General features: G+C 37.5%; 3 protein-coding genes across 3 annotated transcripts in view; 1 reads left to right on the top strand and 2 right to left on the bottom strand.

Annotated features, from left to right (window-relative positions):
* Positions 1-3,308: 3,308 nt before the first annotated feature.
* phyh (phytanoyl-CoA 2-hydroxylase) lies at positions 3,309-9,468 on the bottom strand. The gene is made up of 9 exons (XM_067428020.1): positions 9,344-9,468; positions 8,923-8,981; positions 8,609-8,719; positions 7,799-7,967; positions 7,177-7,258; positions 6,394-6,575; positions 6,162-6,311; positions 4,201-4,335; positions 3,309-4,112 (listed from the first exon to the last, which is right to left on the bottom strand). The coding sequence occupies exons 1-9, from the start codon at positions 9,407-9,409 to the stop codon at positions 4,059-4,061; spliced, it is 1,008 nt and encodes a 335-aa protein (XP_067284121.1). The 5' UTR covers positions 9,410-9,468; the 3' UTR covers positions 3,309-4,058.
* Positions 9,469-13,062: 3,594 nt separating this feature from the next.
* teni.1 (thiaminase I, tandem duplicate 1) lies at positions 13,063-14,107 on the bottom strand. The gene is made up of 3 exons (XM_067428476.1): positions 13,861-14,107; positions 13,465-13,768; positions 13,063-13,389 (listed from the first exon to the last, which is right to left on the bottom strand). The coding sequence occupies exons 1-3, from the start codon at positions 13,902-13,904 to the stop codon at positions 13,066-13,068; spliced, it is 672 nt and encodes a 223-aa protein (XP_067284577.1). The 5' UTR covers positions 13,905-14,107; the 3' UTR covers positions 13,063-13,065.
* Positions 14,108-19,871: 5,764 nt separating this feature from the next.
* Positions 19,872-24,361, top strand: part of cdk17 (cyclin dependent kinase 17) — a 53,179-nt gene continuing 48,689 nt past the window's right edge. Inside the window, exon 1 of the mRNA XM_067428235.1 lies at positions 19,872-20,174. The gene's annotated coding sequence lies outside the window, so the exon portion shown is untranslated. The remainder of the gene's footprint in view (positions 20,175-24,361) is intronic.

Below are 24,361 nucleotides of genomic sequence, written 5' to 3'. Positions count from 1 at the left end.
GATTAAGCGATTAACTCAATATCAGCACAATCACCTGTCATCATAAATAATACTCCCTGCATTACCCTGAGATCAGACTTGATCTATTCGTCCGCCCATCGCTTATCTGTTTGTCTCTCTATCTTTCCGTCCATCCATCTATCCATCATTTATCTGTTTTATTCAATCGTTCTTTCCATCCATCAATTATATTATTTGTCCATCCATCTGCCATATCCATCTATTGTTCCATATATTGTTCCATCCATCCATCAGTTTTTTTTCCATGTTTGTTCCATCTAGTGTTTGTTTAATTTATCATTTATTGGTTTGTTCTTTCTATCCATTGATCCATCATTTTATCCACCGTTTATCTATTCATCTATCACTTGTTCTATCTATCATTTGATTGTTCTTTCCAATCATTTATTCGTCTAGTTAACTATCTTTGTTCGTTCATTAGTTCCATCTATCATTTATTCTATCTTTCATTCTTTCCGTTCGCCCGTCCGTCTGTCTAATCTACACTATAATGCCAAAAGTTTTGGGGTGTCTGCCTTTACATGCACATGAACTTTAAAGACATCCCATTCTTAATATATAAGGTTTAATATAGAATTGGCCCACCCTTTGCTGCTTTAACAGCTTCAACTCTTTTTAAAAGGCTTTCCACAAGGTTTTGGAGTGTGTTTATGGGAATTTTTGACCATTCTTCTAGAAGCAGATTTGTGAGGTCAGGCACTAATATTAGGGCACTGGCGATAAGGCCCGGCTTGCTGTCTCCACTCTAATTCATCCATCAGATTGCCACACAGAGAAGCATGATTCACCATCCAGAGAACAAGTCTACACTGCTCTAGTGTCCATGGTGTGCTTTACACCAGTGCATCTGACGCTTTGCATTGCACTTGGTGATGTGAGGCTTAGATGCGGCTGCCCGGCAATGGAAACCCATTCCATGATGCTCTCTACACACTGTTCTTGAGCTAATCTGAAGGCCACACGACGTTTGGAGGTCTGTAGCTATTGATTCTGCAGAAAGTTGGTGACGTCTGTGCACCTCAGCATGCACTGACCCCGCTCTGTGATTTTATGTGCACCTACTGCTTCATGTCTGAATTGCTGTTGTTCCCAATTGCTTCCACTTTTTATAATACCACTAACAGTTGACTGGAATATTTAGTAGTGGGGAAATTTCACGAATGGACTAATTGCACAGATGGCAACCTATCACGATAGCACGCTTTAATTCACTGAGCTGCTTAGAGCGAACTATTCTTTCATAAATGTTTGTAGAAGCGTCTCCATGCCTAGGTGCTTGGTTTTATACACATGTGGCCATGGAAGTGATAGGAACACCTGAATTAAATGATTTGGAGGGCTGTCCCAATACTTTTGACAATATAGTGTGTGTATCTATCTATCTAAAAATGTTCCAAAACTTTCCAGAGTAGAACACTTGCACAGTAGATGTAATAATAACCAGGTCATTGATATATATGCGACTGTGTGCCACACATGGCCTTCTTTACCATGTGTCAGAAATTACTTTATTCCAAAGCCAGTGGGAGTTTTGTGTGAGAGACAGTATTTATTTTAAAGTCATACAAATTGTGTCATAAAATATGTATTCTTCATTACTTAATAGAAACATTTCACCGAATGTCATATGGCTGATGTAATATTTATACTATATATCTGCATAAAGAACGTACTTGAACATCTATTGAGAGCCCCTCCTTCACACTTCTCGTCTTATAGCTGGAGCCGGGCTAGATCTTGATATTATTATACACAAAAATCAGTAAGTCTCCATCTAGCCTGTATCTAAAAATGAAACCAACAGACAGAGAGAATTAGAGTAACAACTAGCAGACAGAAAATGCCAGGAAATGGGAAACAGACATGCTGAATGTTTAAAGGAAGAGATTAGAGTGATGCTATACATTGTTCCGTCTCTCAACGCTTATTAAAAAATGTCAGTGTCTATAAGGAAAACCTGCCTATCGTGTCAATGATTTGTTCTTTCTGGGTTGGTTTGGCTATAGGGTGTGCATGTGCATTTATGAGGCATTTTCCATGCTGTGTAAATGGATTCCTGGATGTCTGGATACCATCCAGGTATTTTCTCAAGTTCCAAGTCTCCACAAGACAGAAACCCCAGGAAAGTAGCGACCCCAGCCATTCCCCATAATGCACACAGACATAGACAGCATGTGAAATACTATTCCAGGCATGAGTTTTTTTTAAACAAAGGTTCCTCCATTAAAAACAGCCTCTGCTCTGGAGAATTACTTTTTCCCATAAGAAGACACCCACTGAGTATATAAGTGTTTTCTCCTCTCAAAGGAATTGCTCACCCAAATATTTACTAACCCTCATGTCGTTCCAAATCCATACTGTCTTCTGTGGAGCACGAAAGAAGAATGGATTAATAGTAACACTCAAATCTCATTTATACTTTTGAATGTTCAAATGTGCCACTTGCTATCTATCATATTATTGAGCACTTCAGTCATGCTTTTTTGGAGCCTGAAAACCATTTATTTTAAATTTAATAAACAGCAGCATGAAGATTCTGCTAAATGTCTTTATACAAGTTTGGAATGAGATGAGGGTGAATAAACAATGACAGCATTTTCTGTCCATGACTATCCCTTTAATCTCAATCTAGTAACTCATCCAGGGCTAAGCATCGTACGCCTAAGTAGATCATAGAACCATTGGCACCAACTGCTCCATCCTTACTGTTGGTTTCTATGGAAAGTTGTTGATAGGGTGTGGTTTGAATTGGTCTGGAGAAGTTTGTACCATGGACCTCTTTAAATAGCCACTTGCATTGAGTGCACTTACCTAAAAGCAATTTAATTTCAATGGAGAGAGCAGTCTGCGCACGTCTGGTATTTATTTTATGTGTGTGTATGCAGAGAGAAACAAACAAGCATTCATGGCTGCTTTTAAAATGCCCACTTATTCTGCTTTTAATCAGCCTGATCAAAGATTTGGATTGCTGTTAGCTGGTAAATATATAAATAGATTGTGTATTTTGCTCACATCCGCTAAATCGAGGTCGGAAAACCACTGATATCAAGTCAAAGGTGGTTGCTATTGCTCTGTGTGCAGTGCACACAAAACACTTCCGCATGAAAAAAAAATTTCAATTGAAAACATTCATCTGCTCCACATTACCGTTTATCTATAGGCTATTTTCCCCTCTGCTTGCAATTTTTGCTTCTTTAAAATAATCTCTTGCATAGGCTAAAGTCTTAATGGTGTTTTTTGTGCAAATGTCACTTTTAGCACAGTAAAATAATTCATACACAATAAAGTTCAGTAGCTTATTAAAGGCTTATTTATTGTAGTAAAACATTGGCATTCAAAAATAAACATTTAGTTATAAGCAAAATTATAGTAGAAACTTTTATTTTCCCTGTCTAAAAGCTGTTATTATCAAGGAAATTTCTATTATTGTAGAGCCAAAGTTGAATAGGTATGTTTAGACCTGATCTTATTTTAATCAAACATATTAATCTCTTGAATATTTCAGAATTAATAGTACAAATATTTGCTTAGCCTCTGATCCTTTCAAAACCATAATTTTCCAAAAAGCTGGATCTCAAGTGAAGGGAGATTAAACTCGATGAACTCGTGAAATTATTCCTTCCCAAGTATACCTGTTGTGAACTCGATATCTGATCAAAGTGCTACTAATAAGCAACAACCTCACTAATAATTACTTGCAGGAAACACTCTCACAAACACCTGCGGTATTAATCCAAGACAATGAATTCCCAATGTTCTTACATGGCTTAAAGAAAAAGCCATACCAAGATCCGTTGAGGCTAATATTACAATGTCTGGCTTTCATTATTATTAGATCGTATCGGGACTGATCGTCCCAGGCACAGATGGCAATTCAGTGTGTGTGATCCATGATTTACTCCTACAGTGCCACCTGACGGTGAAAGCTGTACTTGTAGTTTTATAGGAACTGTCAAATTAACAGACAGCTGTTTGCTTTCAATTAATCCAGTTGTGAAGCCGCTTCTCTAGAAGACAGACAGATGAGCACTGGCAAGTCACAACGATGTTCTGTCTCCTTGGACCAGACGTCCCCGCACAGCCCAAGTGTCCTGCATATAGAGCAAACGCATGCATGTTGAACCCAGCTGCAAAGAAGAGCCACATGTGCATGAAGAAACGTTGAAGCTGGAAACACACCTGAAAGGAGACCGTATCATCAACTCCATACTTCTTGGCTGCGAGTTCCTTCACTTCATTGCTGATGTTTTCCTGAGTTGTTCCTTTCACATCAATGTAATAGCAGTCAGAGCTGGCATAGTGACACGAGATGGCCTGAAATAAATGAACACAGATTCAAATTTACATCTAATCGTCTACACACATACTAAAACTTTTTTCTCTTAGAAAAGTAAGGAATTACTAGCAAATTATTAACTGTGTAATTAGCTAATAATAATTACAATAAACCAACCAGAGTGTCATCTCCCATTCCCTTTAAAAGACAGTTGTGTTTGCACCATGGCGGATTCGCTATTAACATGGTGGAATTTGCGATCAGAAAAACTGGATGCTTCTTCTGAGGATTCCTTTTATTTGTAATATTTAAAATTGTTTGTATTGCTGTGCGTCTCTGTGTGTGTAATAAGCAGTGCATGCATGTTGTGCAACAGCCAATAGGCGCATATTAATCACGCACCCTTTAAATAACAAAAAATACTGTGTGACACAGTCATTTTCAGTTGCCTCAAAATAGCCACGGGCCAACAATGTGCCTAAACACCTGGTTTTCAGACCAGAATGCCCATGGGCGAACAGATGGGCCCAAGTGCATTTGCAATTTTAAACAACGTGGTGCTGGACGTGAAAATTGCGTCAGGCCAAAACTAGATTTATTGACTGTAATTCCATCAGAAGTAACTGTAATTAAATTATAGAGTATTGCCCAACTTATTTTTTCAGGGTATTGTTGCTGTTGTGAATGTATTTGAACACTTTTCCAAATTTCAGATTAGACAGGTTTTATTTTGAAGTCATTCAGATTTTATATTAAAACTACTGAAATAACATGTTGCATCAATAAGATGTGTGATAGTAGCTACCGTATGTTTCCATTCAAAGTTGTAAATTTAACCATATTATTGTGTTATCTTGCATTTGGAAACCTAGTGTTTTGATGCTCTGGCCTTTTTTAGAATGATCAAAGCAAAATTTGAGATGCTGTAAAATAAAACTGGTCAGCTGGTTAGTCCAGTTATCCAATCTGAGTTTTTTGGTTTGGGAACTAAATGTGTTTCCATCATATTTTATATGCATTTAATCTTCTTATTAGATAAAACAGGCCTTAATTGCGCACATACATTTTCTTGAGCGCATTTTTAGATTAATGCACGTTTTCATCCAGCATTTTTTTAATGCAATATCTCAAAATGGTGGATGGAAGCAAAGCTAGTGTTAAAGGTATAGTTCACCCTAAAATTAAAATGTGATGTTTATCTGCTTACCCCCAGTGCATCCAAGATGTAGGTGTCTTTGTTTCTTCAGTAAAACACAAATTAAGATTTTTAAAAACCGGCGTGATCATAGATATATATGTATATATTATGTAGATTCCTCATTTGACCGATCAGCACAGGCACTAATGAAGAGTCTATATATATATATATATATGATAGCGCCGGTTTTGACCTTACTAGACGGAAGTAATAGCGGGTGGGAACACTAGATGAGATTTGTCTGGATATGAGGTAAAAAAAAACAAATACTGTTCAGTTTCTCACAGAAACCGATCGGTTTGTGTCTTAAGACTTCAATGTGTCGTCACGAGCAGCAGGGTTTTTGTGCATGTTGTCTAAGCATGTTTTTTTTTACTTTCATAGAATTGTTACCCATTCACATCGATTATGACTGGCAGACTGCAACGGTTGAAGTTAAAAATCTTCTTTTGTGTTCTACTGAAGAAACAAAGACACTTTAACACTTCAAATACAATATGGTGACATGCATCATTTACTACTTCTGAATGTTTTAAAGATGAGAAAATGGCATTGGTCCCCATTTAAACATCTCTGTCAACTTGGTCTAGATATAACTACCAGGGAGATAAATGTTTTAAATACTAGAGTAAAAGCTCCATTTTTATGTATGCAAGTACCACCTACTTTTCGAAATCCCTTAGTTTGGTTCATTCCTGAGCCGTGAATCAGCAATGGATGAAAAAACACTGTATCTCCTTTCTCCATCTCTAAATGCACTCTGGGATGGTCTGGGTCGTAGTTACGCACCCCGTGGTACATCTTATTTATTCCTCCCTGGAAGGAAACAAAGAGGCAAAGTGAGGCTGACGGATGTAGAACACTGCGTAATCATACTCACTTCCTGTGTCTCTCTCACCTCCCATTCTGGGTAGTCATGTTCCTGCAGAGTGCCATGGTGTGAGCCGGGCAGGACGACCAGGCAGCCGTTTTGCCGGTGTACTTTCTCCATAGCGGTCCATGAACACACAATGCGATCTGCAGGTCGGAAGGGGAAGTAGTGTAGATCCTGGTGCATGGGATGGCGAGAGGTCTTCTTACCTAGGAAGTATGAAACAAGATGCAAAACACTGCATCACAGATTTTATGCTTTGAATGTGTCTTCTTTTTTTGAACATTTATTACCTGGATTTTTTAGATGTCATGAATCTACATGGACATGAAAACACACTTAGTCCCTTTCAGGGGACAGAGCGCAGTACGCATGATTTTTGGCCCCTGACACCATAAAAACAAACCAAACTGAGACTCAAGAGCTGTTCTCAGAACGGTTTGCCTTCAGCTAACAGTACCGTTTGCTGAAAAGTCCATTGTGAACACATTTCAAGGAAATTTACAAAGGTGGATGTGTGATATAGTGCAAGAAAATGGATGTTGTATTGCACAAAAAAGGGATCCGAGTCCTCTTTCAGGGACAGTGTGAACTGGGTTCTCTTTACTTGGTTAACCTCTTGGTCCACTTAAAGGTGTCTGAGTTTGGTTCTTTTAAAGAGGACTCAAGTGTGAAAACACCCTTAATACAGATGTTAAGACTTTCAGCTTAATCCGATCACCAGGATACCATTTTACACCTGTGCACCAACAAGGATGTTGATTCAAGAACACTTCAAACTTGGGTAAGTCATGTTAAGTGTATCTATACCTGTGTCAGGTGGTTTGTTGATGAGCATGGTGTGCATGGCCATGATGTTGGGTCCGGTGAAACACTTAACATACTTCAGGATCTGAGAAACAAGCATTCAAATTATATTCAAAATAGATTCTGTTGTTGCTTTAAAGCAGGGGTCGGCAACGCATTACAGAATGCCAACACTGGCACACAGAGAGGAAATTGCAGGTGCGTGAGCAAAAGGAAGAGAGGTGTATTTCCTTTACATAAGAGTGCCTCATACCTGCATACCGATCTACATTTTGAGGTAATCATTCCTTATAATAACACAGCTTGTTAAAGCAGGTTATAAATACAATTAAACAGTTAGAATTAAACTGTGCAACTCAATGAAAGCGCGCAGCTCTGATAAACTATAAGTGTGCTCACGCATACTTGCTCACTTCATGTGTGTTCTCTGATTAGGTAGCTGACCAATATTGAAAGGACAGAGAGGGCCTTTTATTGCATGAAACTGGACAAAATGCAACTGGTTATTGGTGCTCAAGGGACAGTGATTAACTCAGGAACTTAAAAATGGCATTTCATGGCAAAAAAGTTGCCAACCCCTGCTTTAGAGAGTGTATTTTTTGCATACTACTCCTCTTGTGTCTACCTGGGGCAAAGTGCAGTAGCGGAAAAGTTCTGGATCTTCCTGGAAGTCCTGAAGTTTGGTTACAGCCTTCTCACCTTCAACAAACTCTGATTTAGCTATGGATACATCTTTCATTACCACTAAACCAGGCACCTTCACTTCTCTCTTACAGATGCGCTCAAACTCTTTCCTGTGAAAACACACACACACACACACACACACACACACACACACACACACACACACACACAAACACATGCTCCGTTATGTACCGACTTGTGCAAAGCACAGCACTGATCTCTTAAACTTCTCTGCAGAGTTTCTGTTAATGATCTACTCTGAAATAATAACTCTGTTCTTTACATGTAGCCTTTACATGTAATTATTCTCACTGAACAGATTTTCTCATTGATTGAAAGTTCAAGTGTTGTATATTTTAAATAATTAATTAAATATTAGAATAATTGCAATGTAAAGCTCTGCTTGTGATTAGGTCCACAATTAGATTAAAACATACCTTTTGTGGATACATAGAACAGTGCATTCATTTTACAGAATAAATAATTATCAATATTTGCTCCCAAAAAGAAGATACTATTCTCATATCATTAGATAAGTTTATCGCAGGCTGAAAGTCCATAGTCAAACAGCCTATGGTTGATTTAGTGGCAGTTCAAACAGTATGAATTCTTAAAATTCAGTCTCCAAATTCAGTCTTTTAATTGAAAGAAGCCAGCTTTCCGTGCATATTTGTTTAGTTATGTTTAAAATACCATAGTTACAAAGTTGCATGTTCAATGCATTTAAAAAAAATGTGCTGATCAATCTTGCCTGAATTTGTCAATATCCTTGTCTGATACCAGGTTTCGGATGAGTATGAAACCATCCTTTTCATAGGCGATTCGCTGTTCTGGAGTCAGGACATCCGTGTCAAAAGTGTATCTACAATAAAACAGACAGAACATACTTTACAACCAGACTAAAAACCAACAATAAAGACATTGCTGATTTCATTATTCTATTCATTCAAATGAATTAAAGTCTGCTTAGTGAAATTTCAGCAATATTTAAAGGCTAAACATTATTTAAAATGTATTGTTCATTGATAACCACAGGAAAATCCATTGAAAGATCAGCGGACTAACTGAAGGGTTTGAGGATGATGCTGATAGGACACGTTTTGGGCAGAAGTGAAGGATGCTCGCTGAATGATACAGGTTAAAGTTCATAATATACATAACAACACATCCCTTGACCAAACAAATGTAACGAAATGTAACAAAAAATAATTTTATTTATCATACCAATAAAGCAATTGAAATTAAAATTTGATCCAGTACTATTAAAATACATATTTCCATCAATAAAAAGTAGTGAGCAAAAAGCAAGGCCTGTTCGTAATGCCTCGGTGTATATTGTATGTGAGATCCCGGAACAGTCGCCAGTGTGAGGCCGAATGCTGCAGTGCAAGCGCGCGACTTCAGCTCCCCTGATCACGGGCGCGTTGTAATTCATCCTGCCGCTCGTTCGCGATATTACACCAGGAAAACGCTTTAAAAAGGATACGACAGCGCCATGGGAACGATCCAGATGATTCAAAACCACTTTTAATCTGTCTGCGGCCCGAGACATCTTTAATCCAGTGCAGAGTAGACGAGGTGAACTGAACTGCAGTGCGTTTGACTCTGTGTAACGTTATGTGTTTTAGTTATATAACTGTTAACTGGGGTAAAGTGCACTTGGACTGCATACGGCATCGGACATTTGACTTGCAGTACTCATTAATCTATAAATAAATAAATAAGTAAATAAATAAATAAATAAATAAATAAATAAATATATAATTTATTTATTTTTTGATTATGAAGTTTCAACTGGAATGATAAACTTGCGGGATTCAAATTAGCAGTTTAAAAAAAAAAATGTGTAAAAAAATGGGGAATTGATGGAGATTAATATGATCTGCATCAACTGACACAATTCTGCAGTAGATAATAAAATGGCACGATAAAACAAGTGTGGTTCATTGTAGAAGTACCGGTTTGAATTTCAGATAAGACCTGAAATCTATGTTATTGTCATAGACTGAAAGAAAATTGTACAAAAACACAGCAGTGGCCAAAAGTAAGTAATCTGTATAAGGGATATTTGTTTTTATAACCCTACAAGTTCGACTAAACCATCAAAATATGAGGAAAGCATTTTATATGTTTATTTAAAATATATATATATATAGCCTATTTTAAATATTAGGGAAGAACAACATGCTAAACTTGGTTAAGGCATTTATCTGACTACATTATTTGTCAAAAAGGCTAACTAGAGCAGCAGGGGGGAAAAAACATTCATTGACTACAGCATAATCAGATATTAATATTTCATTGGTTCTCTCTTGTTTTTGCATACTGTCTTCATAATTTCTCAAACATGCCTGGCCAAAAACTGTCAGCAAAATGTCACAAATAAAACAATTGGCTCCAAACACAACTATGCCATATGATTACAACATCTACAATAAAATACAAAATATGCTTATAAAAACCATTTAAAAAAACCATTTCAACACATTTAAAAAACATTTAAAAACATTACAAATAGTAGTGTCCAAACTTTTGGCCTGTACTGTATAATATTCTATAAAACCACAAAATGTGTAATATATTTTTTCAGAATATATATTTAACAAAAGTAATGTGAGCTGTCAGACATATAGATGATAATTTAATACCTCTTTATGATGATTAAAAGTGAATCAACTGTTAGGTAATATAATAGACATTAAATATTCAGACAAAATGTAAACAAATTGTATTATTTATATTATTGTTTGTGAACTCCAAAAAATGGTTGCATACAGTTTTTAATGATTTAAATCTTAAATTTAAACTTGGTAGAATATTATTTTGAGATTATTACAGGGATAATCTTGGTAGAAGTCATTGAATGCATCAATCTGGAAAATAATTGCAAATACTTTTCCATGAAAAGTTTAATTGCTCATACAGCATTTGCATTTTTCTACTAATGACCACTCAAGATGAAGGTTTTGTGTTCACAGTGTTCTGTTCACATACCTAGAAGATATTTTTTTTGATCCCTGCTCACAAATGCACCTACCTGCCATCGATTAAGTTATTTTTTTACCATACCAGGCTCAGCAAGCGGTCCAAGGCACACCTTCAAATGAATGATCCAACAGAGAATGTTTGCTGCGTTATTAGTGGAGTGTTTGCTGGTGAAGGACAGATTGGCGTTCACTATCTGCCCAGATAAGGAAATCACCAACCCCACTCCAGACTCAGAACCCAGCCAGCCACCACCATGCAGTGCACGGAGCGAACGCCAGAGCCACAGACAGTGAACCCGAACATGTCTCAATGCAAAGCCAATAAAAAGGACTGTGCCAACCATTGCCCCAGAGCCCAAGCCCCACAGAGAGTCTGACCAGTTGCGTGAGCCATCAACACTGTGCGCCGCTGTTGGATTGATCGTGGAGGAAAGCCCATTAAACACTCCCACAGCTGTGAGTGAGCTGGCTGGCCTCTGCAAAAATGGATAAGATTTAGAAGCGGATATTTTCTCTGATTCTCCAATCCCCAGTGGTTCTGCCCAACTCAAAGTTTCCTGTGCCCCCGCTGGTTCCTCCCAGCTCAAAGTTTCCTGACTCCAGTGTTCCCATTCAGCCTCCCTCTCCCGCCTCCTCTTTCAAGCTCAGCCAGTTCTTCAGCTTAACCTCGACTGATTCCCTTCAGGTTCCTCCTCTGACACCACTCTATTTTGTGGATTTCCCTCATGTCTTCCGTTCTCTAACTCTGCTCAGTCAAGAGGATCCCCTGGCTTTGCCTTCAGCTGTCGATTCCGTACTCCACCGCGTCCCATCGGCCTGTCGGCTTTGTCTTGGATCCTCCTGGGTTCATCATCCATATGGCTCCACCAGGTTCTCTCATCTTTCTGGCTCTGCCTTGGGCAGACGTCACCCTGTCTGAGCCAAGACCTTACAAGCCTCCAGCTACATCACACCCTTCCACACTCACCCCTACCAGTCGGGCTCTGCCTTCCCTCCTGCTCCTCAGCCCCACCGGCTTCGCTTCAGTCCTCCAGCACCCTGGCTCCACATCGAACGCTCTTCACCACAGCTCCACCTCCCCGTGTCTGTGTAACTATGAACAGCAAGTCCAATGGTGTCTCTACCGTAACAGCAGCAGATCTATAGTCCACCAAGACCAAATACTTTAACATATTCAATAACATACTAAAATTATTACAAAGGGTTGTCATGATTGAAATACTGGTACAGTTTTATTTAGAAGTAAAAAAGAATGTCATCTTATAATGTACAGTGACAAACTATTTGCGTGACACTTCATATTTGGGGCCAGATTTACTGACAGCTTAAGCCAGCGCAAACCCTGTTTTGATTTTTTTTAAATACTGTCAGAATTCACCTAAGACATGCAGTGAAAAAGAATTGCTAGAAAGGCGTGGACACAGTTATTCTTGCGGCTGACCTTATTACGTATACATTTTTAGTAGTTTCCCTTTCGGATGCAAATTTGTAGGAGGAGAATCATGCAAGGGGATTTATTTAGGTTTGCTTTGCACTTATCAATTTTACTGGTATTTGCCCCATTATTTTTCTTGGTCTTAAACCAGATGCTGACTAGATTGCGTTGGTCATTATGGAAATGATCTGACCAAAGATCCTGTGTTCTTTAATTTGTGTGTCGTAAGTAGATCACACAGAACTTTCCATTTCCATTGGCACTCTCTTGGAATTGCGCTCTCACACTAATTTGCCCTGTTTAGTACATTTGGCTCCTAATGTTTTTTTAATTTATCTAAAGTTTTTTTTATTTTTTTTATTTTTTATAAATGTTAAAATAATGTGTATTGCATTAAATTAGGATTTTGCGTTTTCTTTCTTTCTTTCTTTAAAAAAAAAAACACATTGCAAAAGAGTAACCATATAACACTATGAAAGTTGAGTAACCATATAACACTATGATCAGATTTTAAGATAGATTGTCAAAAGTAATGTGACATATCAAACATATTAGAAAATGTAATGTTTTATTGTTATTGGGTGACAGTTTATTTTCAGACACAATAGACAAGTTTACATTTTTGTTTAAATTGGCTGTGAATACATAAGACTTAATTTTTAAATGATTAAATTAAGTTTACTACATAATATTAAAAGGTGTAAAAACAATATTTTCAAGCATGAAATGTTAGTCATACTACTAACATTTCATGCTTGAAAATGTTGACAACTAGTCATCAACCACTCAAGATGAGAAGAAGAAATCATGCTCATTCTGCATCTGTGTACGGAATATAGTATTAGCCTTGTCCACTTTTTCAGGCGTGTTTAGATACTTGTTCAGTAGAGCTCTATAGTGTTTCTCAGGATGGCCGCTCATATTCTCCACCTTCCAAGTGTAGTAGGCATTGGTTGGAGGTGTGCTGAGATTATTGCTGAGCCACACCCAGAGTCTAGAGCAGGGCAGGAGACCCACAGCAAAGTACAGCGGATCTTCTTTTTCCAGCAGGTGTCTGTAGAACGACAGATATTTCCTCATAGCTGGAGTCTGCTGGATGGCAGGCTCACCCTGTAGAAATTAGAATTTTAAGTATTTTCAGTGGCTTGAAAGTAGCTTGAAAATGTCTAGTCTTTGTGTTCTTACCTTGAAAAAATATTGCTTAAGCATTAGGTCTGCAAAGCTTTTGTAGCTTGAGTATCTGCCTTTCATGAAGTCCCTAAGTTCATTGGGCTGAGTTTCTTTTGAGCTCATCCTCTTCAACATTCTGGTCACTTTCAGTAGATAGCCGATGTCCTGTATGGTGAAGTTGACGTATCGCTCTGCCTGCAGGCTGCCGTTCTGCATTTGCACCAAGAAGTCAGTCTTGAGGGTCTTATTGGCGATGTTTTTATTCTCCTCCCATAGATATTCATACACATCCTCCACAGAGCTGTCTGCCAAACTGCAACTAAAACCAAACTATGTGTCAGATATGCACAAGTCATCACTGAACACTTATCAAAACTTTTGGTATCACGAAAATGGTAGATTAGGGCTCACCTAAAACTTAAAAAACAGAGACACAGAAGGGTCGAGGTCTTCATCTTTCTTGGATGTTGTAGTGCTATTGTCTTCAGCTCTGATCTGTACTGTTATTTCTGCAGTTAACCACATCTTTTATAGGGGCAGTTTATTAGCTAATGCGGAATTGCGACAGTAGATGCTGCATCATCGTCCTTTTTGATTCTGACTGTATACATTAATTCCCTAAATAAAATGTTCATTTCGAATCTTGAGAACTTCCTTATCAAACCTTTTGACTGATTGTCTATGTTTTGTGTTGCTTAGCAGTGCAATTTTAAATACTAATTAAATACAATTTATGTTGTGCAGTAACTTTTTAATTTACCTAAAAACATTTTTAAAAAATGTATAAATTAATGTATAAATTACCTGAAAACATATCTTAATTTACAAACAATAATATATATTATATTTTAATACGTCTTAAGTGTTTATGTGGTATTATGCAATAATGGTTCAGTTTGTCATGCCTATTTGAAAAATAATCAAAAAAGCTTTGAAATTCGAAACATTTCATGTATCAATTTCATGTTTTGTGTGTGTGTGTGTGTGTGTGTGTGTGTGTGTGTGTGTGTGTGTGTGTGTGTGTGTGTGTGTGTGTGTGTGTGTGTGTGTGTGTGTGTGTGTGTGTGTGTGTGTGTGTGTGTGTGTGTGTGTGTGTGTGTGTGTGTGTGTGTGTTTATATATTTACTAATATATAAATTTAAAAAAAAGGACAAAAACTTTGTCTGTGATATTTCATATTTTTCCTCACATAAAGCTTCTATTATGTCTTAAAGTGATTTGTGGACTTCTGATATAAACTGAAAGTGTGAGTTACCTCATACTCACCATCAGTGCCACAGTGATGAATGGTAATAATTTTTTTGTTAGACATGACTTTCGTTCTGTCTTTATTCTTCTTTTTGGGCCATTCCTGGAATAAGCATTACACATTTTCAAAATTACATGAACTTTGTCACCAACACAATCACACAATTCCAAGAATTTGAATGCAAGAAAGAAATTTCTGTTCTTGAAGTTTGTCACTGTGACTCATTTGCATGATTGCAATTGTGCATCTCCAAAACTGTGTAGTCTTAACTCTTCCCAGTCTGCAGTGGTCAGTATCTATCAAAAGTGGTCCAAGTAAGGAACAGTGGTGAACTGGCGACAGGGTCATGGGTGGCCAAGGCTCATTGATGCTCGTGGGGAGTGAAGGCTGGCACATGTGGTCTGATCAAACAGACGAGCTGCTCTAGCTCTAATTGCTCAAGAAGTTAATGCTGGTTCTGATAAGTTCTGATAGGTTTCTGAAAACACAGTGCGTGTGTGTGTGTGTGTTGTGTGTTGTGTGTGTGTGTGTGTGTGTGTGTGTGTGTGTGTGTGTGTGTGTGTGTGTGTGTGTGTGTGTGTGTGTGTGTGTGTGTGTGTGTGTGTGTGTGTGTGTGTGTGTGTGTGTGTGTGTGTGTGTGTGTGTGTGTGTGTGTGTGTGTGTGTGCGTGTGAGAGAGATTGTTTGTAAGTGTGAGAGAGTAGCTACAAGAGTGAGTTTTGTTTCTACCCCTGCCGTTCCCACACAAGGTTGCAATTCTTAAATGTGATCTAACAAAGGTAAAGAGAAAGTATTAACCATATATGCTATTTATATTGCTTGTAATTGGAATGAAGTAAACATCTGTTGAGTAACATTTTTGATTTTGTTGAATTAAAAACCCAAAAATCCACTGGCTGAGGATTAAGTGAAAGTAAACAGTTTGTAGGATATCGGATGTGTATCAGTGTATAGGATCTGTGCATTCGGCCTTAAAGTGACAGCAGCTTTGTAAAAGGGCTTTCTAAGTCTAGCTTATTCAAGTATTTAAATTAGTTTAAGTTTGTTTGAATGCAGTGTTGGGTAAGTTACTCTAAAATGTAGTTAATTATTATTTATGAATTGCCTCTTCAATAGTGTAATTAAATTACTGTACAAATTACTCTCTCCAAAAAGTATTTAATCACTTATTAATAATTATTTTCTAAATCAATCTCGACTAAGTTAAGTTATTCAATGATAGACATGATATGACTCAATTCATTCAAATAAATAATATAAAACAACATAAATTATTCTTATTAACTGACCTAAGTATTACAAATTTAAGGATACAAAAACAAGCATTTTAAAGTTAGACTTTAAAATGTGTTAAATTACATCAGAGGTAACTAATTAAATTACAGGGAAAAAAAGAGTAATCCTTTACTTTTAATTAAATTACAGTAACTACTAGTATGTCGGATGGAGCATCACTGACTGGCTTAAATCATGATGGTATGCATTTATACGACAATGCAACAATAATAAAATAATGTGTTGACATAAAAAAGGAAATGTACTTTAGATATTTAAGTACTTTTGAAAACTTTACTGCACTTTTACTTTCAATATAAAAATAAAAGTAAAAGTACTACTGGTAAAATATTACTCTGTTACAAGTGAAAGTTGTAAAAACAGGTTTTTACTGTAAAAAAAAAAAAAATTGCTCCAATTGAAAATTTTCTAGTGACTGATCACATCTACATTTTTCACTTGGCCGAACTGAAATTCTGTGAATTAATACATTTTTCAGTTGGCCAAATTGAAATTCTGTGAATCGATGCAATTTAAATCACAGGAATTCAATTTGGCTAACTGAAAAATTTAGATGTGACCAGTCACTTGAAAATTTTCAATTGGAGCAATTTTTTTTTTTTTACAGTAAAAACCTGTTTTTACAACTTTCACTTGTAACAGAGTAATATTTTACCAGTAGTACTTTTACTTTTATTTTTACTCAAGTAATGAAGTTGTGTACTTTGTCCACCACTGCCCATTATGTTGTGCGGATTGCAATATTTTATGTACAGCTGTGCTATTGCTCTGCTAATTCAAACTTCACACTCTTGCTGATTGTATAAAATCAGTGGAGATTGGCCACCAGTCCATGAGTTTAACCTCTAACACTTTATTTTCAACTATTGGAGGAATTATGAAATGACCTGTTGAGCATTTCAGAAAAAAACAGGGCACAAAAGGACATTTCCACATGCATGGGCTATCTTAGCAACTCACAGAGTTACACAATTGGACATAGAGTTTTTTCCCCCAACTTTCAATATATTGGCCTTTCCTTTCCCCGTATGAGTGACATTGTGCAAAGGACGGAAATGTTTAGAAGCATTTTTTATACTTTAAGGCGTAAAGAAATTAACCTTAAATATAAACCTACCCTGAGAAATATTTACTGAAGTAAAAAGGGGTGACTTGTCCTCTATAAAGTAATACTCTTTATTTTTACTGAAAGCTATTATTGATAGTGTTTCACCCCAAACGGACAGGACATGGAAACAATTACCAGAGATGTAAAAACATGAACTCAGAAAAAAACCATTAAAAAATTTACCTCTTTATGGTTGCCATATGGCAATCATATTTCTACTCATTTATAGAAAATGATTTACAACCAATGATGTGTTGTTTTTAAAGGTGCACTGTGTAAATTTTAGCGGAAAGGTTGCAAATTGCATCCAAATACCACTCACCCCTCCCTTTCGAAAACACATGGAGAAGCTACGGTAGCTGACACAGGACAAAGATGTCGTCGTCTGAGACAGAAGAGAGTAGCTAGCGCTCTGTAGAGAAGTTTGTCCATCTAGGGCTACTGTAGAAACTGTGCAAAATGGTGACTACAGGCCCTGTCCCACATGACACACTTCATATGAACTTTTGGTCTTGTGGACTTACAATGGCTGTCACGTGCGCTGGTCCATTAAGTCCTAGAGACAGTAGGGTGTCCCATTTGTCATTTTAGGTCTCAAAAGGGTGCTCATGAGTTCCCCTTTGCGGTCGATATGCGCCCTCAATGTGGACTTCTTCCTGATAGTCAAAGCAGCATTACGTCATGAAAGTGTGGACTTATAGGAAGACCGCAAGAGTTTTGGGTGCCATTTGGGTCAAGGCCTAAGAGGGTGTATGTACATAGAAATGGATCATTCTAAGGTAATAAAAACATAATGGCTCATTCTAAGGTAATAAAAACATAATGGCTCATTATGTAAGGTCTTTATACACTTCTGACGTATCTATTATAGTGCATTTCTGTCAATAGATATTCATAAATATTACACACTGCACCTTTAAGTCAAATTTAAATGTCCCTCCAAAACACTCTTTCCTACGGTCACCCTCACATGGATGACAGCTGTTGAAGTGCTTCCATATGGCAACGCTGTACCACTATGGAAAAATAGGTGTGTTGCCATTTGACAACGCTGTACCACAATGGAATTGTAGTAATGTATTTCTTCATTGGGATTTTTTATAGATAGTAACATCATAACAACATAAAAGTGTTTACTGTAGTTTTTTTGAGTGTTCTTACTGAAATGTGTCCTATGGTGTGACAGAAAGAATTAAGAATATAGGGATGTCGCACCAAAGGACAACAGAAATTAACAGTTAGTGGTTCAAAAAAAGTTAAATATTTAAACAATTCTGAGACAAAGTCTTGAATGTGGTCCTTCAACTAATTAAACTTGTCAGTGGAATTGCCCGATTTAAAATCAGAATTTGTCAGAGGACATGGTTTTCAGTGAGAACATATAAGTTCCCACGCTTTTAGAAATATTTAGAATAAAAAAATTATTGTATTTCACTAAAATAGACTACTAAAATTATGCCTGGTGTATGTATTTACATTTATGCTTTTCTTTTTAATTTATAAAAGTTGTAATTTATTGAACCATGCTTGAGACAGTCACAGTACAGGACAATTTTGAGGTTTGTCTCAAGAATTTAAAAAATCTAAAGACAAAAGCAATTTTTATATGAATAGGGTAAGAGTCATACAAAGAAATGTTAACCATTACTGCATTTTAAATGATGACAATCAAAACATTTTGAAAAAGTATATTTTATTCATATATGTCCTTTGCAGTTGACATTAGGACTATATAGCATAATAAAATGACATGAAATTGCATAGGTAAAACAAGGTGATTTATTTTAAATTCACCAATTAATTTTTAGGTTTCAGGATTTTTTAAAAACAAACTTCAAAGATGATTCTGAAAGATGTTATGAACGATATAACGGAATACATTGATATAATAATAATAATAATAATAATAATAATAATACATTTGATTTATAAAGCACTTTACATTTGAAAGAAAATCTCAACGTGATATACCATGTTACTTTATGCAGCATGTGGGTAAAATGGCCATACTTGTATTTTCCCATTTAATACAATGCATTAAACTATATACACTGCATCCAATTTGCATAGTAATGTCTTATAGAAGTAGAAATAGAAGTGTGATAATTGGTAACATTTTCATAATAATATCTAATATTTAATAGGAATATATTGATATGTTATTTATTTCCCTATTAACTTGTCTCACAGAATGCCTGATAAACATGTTTCTTATCCTGGCGTCCATTACAGTGGACATTTATGAAATCAATGCCGTTTTGTAACAGAAAATCATATTTTGATTAGAAACCCCGTAACATTTTCCTGAAATGTTGATTTATAACAAACAATTTGAAAATTAATCTGATTTAAATTATAATTACAAAATATTATCATATTTTCATAAGAGTTTTTAAAGAAGTTGTTGTCCTGGTGAAACCTCCAAACATTTTGGTATCTCTGGAAAGCCCCGGATGTGCTCTTTACAGGACATCCAGGTTTAAAACTGTGACAAGCATGGCAGAGAAATGCACTAAAATATAATGTCCGCTACAGAGGACAAAAGTCTATTCCTGGGACCCAGAAGGATTAAAAATTAACTAAATAAAATAAAAAATTATCCAATTTATGTTCTTCAAACAACCTATAACCTTTTGGTTATCAAATCTGCCGTTAACCACGACGCCACAACACGAGATAAGATGTTTCATAGCGCCCATTTGACTCCAGGTAGCGCTGTTTGTCAAGTTACATATCAGTGTAATGTTCAAATAATTGTGCAAGAAGGCTTTCCTCTTCCTCCGATGTCACCCCTAGGCGGAGGCGTCAATAGACGGGTAGAAGCAGCACCCCTCCCGGCCTCGAGCACCGTACGCTCCAGGGAAACGTTCGCCATAGTGAACCGCACGCGAAGCTCCTCCGACCTGTTCTACTGAGGATACCAGCTAAAGTTTGACCGACATAGCTCGGGTGAGGCTGTGTTTTTCGTCGGAAAGGCGGCGTGTGTGTTGGCGGAGAGTGGAAAGACGGCATCCGGCCTCCGAGAAGCAGGCGAGGGCAGGGACTCGCGTCCAAACAACGTTTACCGTCTCTGGTGAGTGGCTTTGCGTCTTGCAACGATCATTTTCGCTTTAAGCGGAAGGTGAACGCGACGCCAATGTGATGTTTGTCACTTATGTTTAACGAACAAAACTGCCTGGGTTTGAGGAGTGTGTTTTGGTCGAGTAATCTGATTAAATGTTGTTTATAATCGACGGTTGTTTTGTCAACACGAACTATATGTTGCGATTAAATGTTGCCGTTGGTTTAGCTATAAAAGAAAAGCAAAACCGTTGCTTAGAACTGTTTATTTAAGCTTTGACTAGTACCAAATTCCACCACCTGGTTAAATAACAACCTTGACAGTCTTAGATTTTTGTAGTTTTGTTTTACGTTTGTCTTTCCACAAATAGAATAATGATACTGACATTAAATTATTGTGTTGAATAAACATATATTACAAGCTGTTCATTTGAACCAGTTATGCGTGTTAGTGCACTTCCAAGCCTGATAGACCTCTTAACCCATTTAATCCCATATTTGGCCATTTAAATAACGTTTTATTCCCTGGAAAAGTTTCCAAAAGTTCTTGATAGTTTGTTGTTTTTACTCAGAAACGCGTATATAATAATTATAGGCCTATATTTGTTTGGTAGAATGGTAATCATCCAAAAATATTATTACTGTTACAACACTCTTACAATTTTACAACTATTATCAATCAGTTACTTATTCATAAAGGTGATCAATAGCATGTTTTCTTTGTGATCATGATTTCTATGAGAATTTTTAAGAGTAATTTGTTATATCAAACCCTTTAAATATTATTACATTTGATGAAGTGTAAAGACAGCATGAAGGCTATTTATAATGTCAACACTTAACATTATTAATCACTATTTTTAAATAGGTTACTAGACAAACCTCAGATTTAGTTGTCATCTACACATTCTCAAGGCAAGCCACAGGTGACTTCGTAACACTGGAAAATGTGTTGATGGGTTTAATGAATCGTGAACGTGGACAAATGTTTTCCTGCCCTCCAGCAGAGCAAAAGGGGTTGCTTTTAAAACACTTGAGCGTAGAGAACATCAGTGTGGTGCCAACTTCATATGCCCTCTGTTATGCCAGGGCTATTTGTGTGAGTCAAGCAAGTGCAGCGGATGAAAATGTGCGTGCATTGAATGGCGCAAATGAGCAGACATGCATGCATGGATTGAGTACGTGCCTCGTTTGGATGCAGCCGGTGGCCAATTTAGAGGTTTGCCATCCAAGGGATGATGTCTATTTCTCAATCAGGAGCTCTTAAGATGGAAATGAGGGTGCGTTCCACAGCCTGGCATGCAGCTGTTGCATGGATGACCCAAATTGGGGACTGTGGCTTGGCTGATTTCAGTCTGGGGAGGCTGCATGTAATGTGACCCACATGGTGATAGCGATGATAAATGTTGGGTATATAAGATATAGGCACGCCGTTGATTCTCTGTGTGCTCTAGTTGTGCTTTTGATGATGATAGTGAATGTAACATGATGACAATGGGTCCATGCCTCACCCAGATGAAGCTCATGATACAGTTTCACGTTGTGTTAGTGTGTTGTGACAGAGGAGCAGGGTTACATGGCCTTTGTCGCTTCTGAGTCCTTTGTACTTCACTGTCTTTATTGTGGTGCAGATCATGCTGATTATGCATGGCCCATTTTTTTTGTCACAAAAAAAGCGTCTCTCACTCTTATTCTCGCTTTCTCACACTCCCACGCGCACTTTACGCTTTTATTTTGGTCTTCTTAATAAACTGTTCCATTTCATCCCTCTATCTAGCTTCTTCAGGGCATGTGGTTGTCTAATGTGTTTTCTGATAGCGTGAAGTGTAAACGTCTTTTTATACAGATGAGATGCTTTGTTGTTTGGTTGGTAATTGGGTGTTTTGGAATCTTCAAATCATGTTAAATTGTTCCTCTGAAAATCTGGATTGGAAGTGATATGATCCTTAGAAACCGGACACCGTTGGTTTTTAGATTGACAAACTGCAGTCTATTGAATTAGTGCTAGACTATAGTGATTAGTGAACTAAATTTTCAGTAAAAGGCAGTTGCATAAGCCCACCGTTGGGATGTTTATTATGGTGCCGGATAATATTCAGTATGTTCATAAAAATTTATTTTTCATTTGATACGAGTAGATGATAACAATGGCCGGTAACGGAGTGTGGTATAACCAAACTTATTAGCGAATATTCAGAATAATGAAAATCCCATGTAAGAGTTCTGCTCGTCATCTAAACATCTGCGTTTAAGACCTTCTTCTGATTATTAGAAATAATCGCGGAATAGCACTTTTGAGAGTACTTCAACTCCGTAGTAAAAAGTCACGCCTGAAAAATCCTCCCTCACATCTCCTCCTCCCCCTCTCATTTCTGTCAATAGGGGGGAGGGGGAGGGGGAGATGTTATCAGAATGTCACCGCGCGTCAGAGTGATTAAGTGCACGCACTGAGACGAGAGAGGTATCAACTCGTTTTAGTTAAAGTCCCTGTAAAGGCTAGCCTTACAAGCCAGACCCACATCAAGATGTTTGGTCTGGAAACTTACCATAGACAGGGCTCAATCCGAGGGGCGGGATAAACAGTTGTCTTTCAAACTCCCTCTGCACGCGATAGGATAGCGCTACACCAACCAGAGCAACGAAGGTGAAACAGAGCTCGTTGATAGATTAAACATTCGCCGTATCCGGTCGGCAAAACTCCGAACACATCTTCCCTTTTTAAGAATGACTTCAGTGCCGTTCTTTGTTCTTTTCTCAGAGAAAAGCTTAACTGCAAGTCTTCCAGAGTCGCGATCAGAGCTGTTTACTAGAAGCACGCAAACGCAACTCGGCCTTCCTCATTATGGCCCCGCCCACCGACTCTATACACGATGTGATTGGTCCGGCAAGAGTTAGGCGAATACAGCTCAGAAGGGTATTGAGAGTTGCTAGACGACACTCGCGGGCAGATTAAATTTGCTGCCGCTAGGGTGCGTCTAGATTTCTAGGTTATGTATCTAAGGCAATTATACAAAAAAAAATTCTAAACACATTATAAATGTTAGAAATGTATTGCTAAAACACATTGCAAAGACTGTGAACTGTGAAGTACTAAATTGTAGAGTTAGACTGTCAAACAGTTTTTCACCATTGCTATGCTCCGGATTTTCTTGGCGGGGCTAAAGCGGTGGCTCGATGACGCACTGGAGCCTCTTATCCTGGCCCCGCCTCTACTGTCGATAATGCACTGGAGCCACTGAGGCTCTATAACTAGAGCCTATGACTAGAGTACATTCGCATCAGTTTGCTGCTGAATCGCGAATACTTATAGCCTACAGTTTGCTAGCTAGCTATGCCTTCGTTACGGAAATGCGTTACCTGGATGTAGCAACTTACAAAACAGACCAGTGTCCTTATTTAAGTGACCAGTGTCCTTACCCAAAAAACGATCATATCAAGAAGAGGTGGATTCATTTTGTGAAGAGCCACTTTGATGGAGAGCTGAGGATCACCACCAACAACCGCCTCTATAGTGATCATTTTACACAGGATAGTTTTATAAACTTTCGTCGGAGACGACTGGGATTCACTCATAATCGCTGTTACTAGTGAATGGGGCTGAACCGACTATCTCCCGCATTCATCCTCCCATTTCGCCAACAGCCGGTGCCGACATCATCTGCAATAACGTTACGTGCCCACCAATGAGTGTAAGTTTCCTGTGTGCTTATGTTATAATTACAGCAGGTAACATTAGTCCACAGTAACTAAATTTTAGCAGGATTTAGTCCACAGTAACTAAATCCTGCAACCCTCTTACGTGATTTTGTTTTGTTTATATAAGTTACATCAATATGATTCCTTAGACAAGTGATTTCAACTATTATATCTGTAAACCTGTATATATTGTATCTGTAATATCTCTATTGTATCTTTTAGTTTGATATGTGACTATAAAGTGGCAAAATACACTTTATTCTATGTTTTTTATTGCTAGCCTAACTTTATTTGGCTACGTTTACGATACTTACATAGCTAGCTAAATTGCATAAAACGGAGAGGGAAAAAGCATGGACCATTCTGTTGCAGATCGAGGGGGATGATGTTGGTTATCGAATATGTCAATGTCCTCTAAGTTTGTTTCTGGCTCTGGAGGCTCAAACATGTATGGCTTTTAGGGATGTCAATTTTCACAAATTCCCATGATCGATCGTCGTTTAA

This window comes from Pseudorasbora parva, chromosome 20, assembly GCF_024679245.1.
Source record: "Pseudorasbora parva isolate DD20220531a chromosome 20, ASM2467924v1, whole genome shotgun sequence".
Classification (NCBI taxonomy): Eukaryota; Metazoa; Chordata; class Actinopteri; order Cypriniformes; family Gobionidae; genus Pseudorasbora; species Pseudorasbora parva.
Note: the sequence above shows the minus strand (reverse complement) of the source record. Positions and strands in the feature narration are given on the sequence as shown.

Bases quoted from the DNA above. Each gene is read 5' to 3' on its own strand.
- phyh (XM_067428020.1), bottom strand. From the start codon at position 9,409: ATGTCTCGGGCCGCAGACAGATTAAAAGTGGTTTTGAATCATCTGGAT. The intron at 8,720-8,922 runs GTTAGTCCGCTG...GTTTTATTGTAG, and splicing joins CATCATCCTCAAACCCTTCA to ATACACTTTTGACACGGATG. The intron at 4,336-6,161 runs GTAGGTGGTACT...CATTTATTTCAG, and splicing joins AAACTAAGGGATTTCGAAAA to GCCATCTCGTGTCACTATGC.
- teni.1 (XM_067428476.1), bottom strand. From the start codon at position 13,904: ATGAAGACCTCGACCCTTCTGTGTCTCTGTTTTTTAAGTTTTAG. The intron at 13,769-13,860 runs GTGAGCCCTAAT...GTTTGGTTTTAG, and splicing joins CTCTGTTTTTTAAGTTTTAG to TTGCAGTTTGGCAGACAGCT. The intron at 13,390-13,464 runs GTAAGAACACAA...TAATTTCTACAG, and splicing joins TTAAGCAATATTTTTTCAAG to GGTGAGCCTGCCATCCAGCA.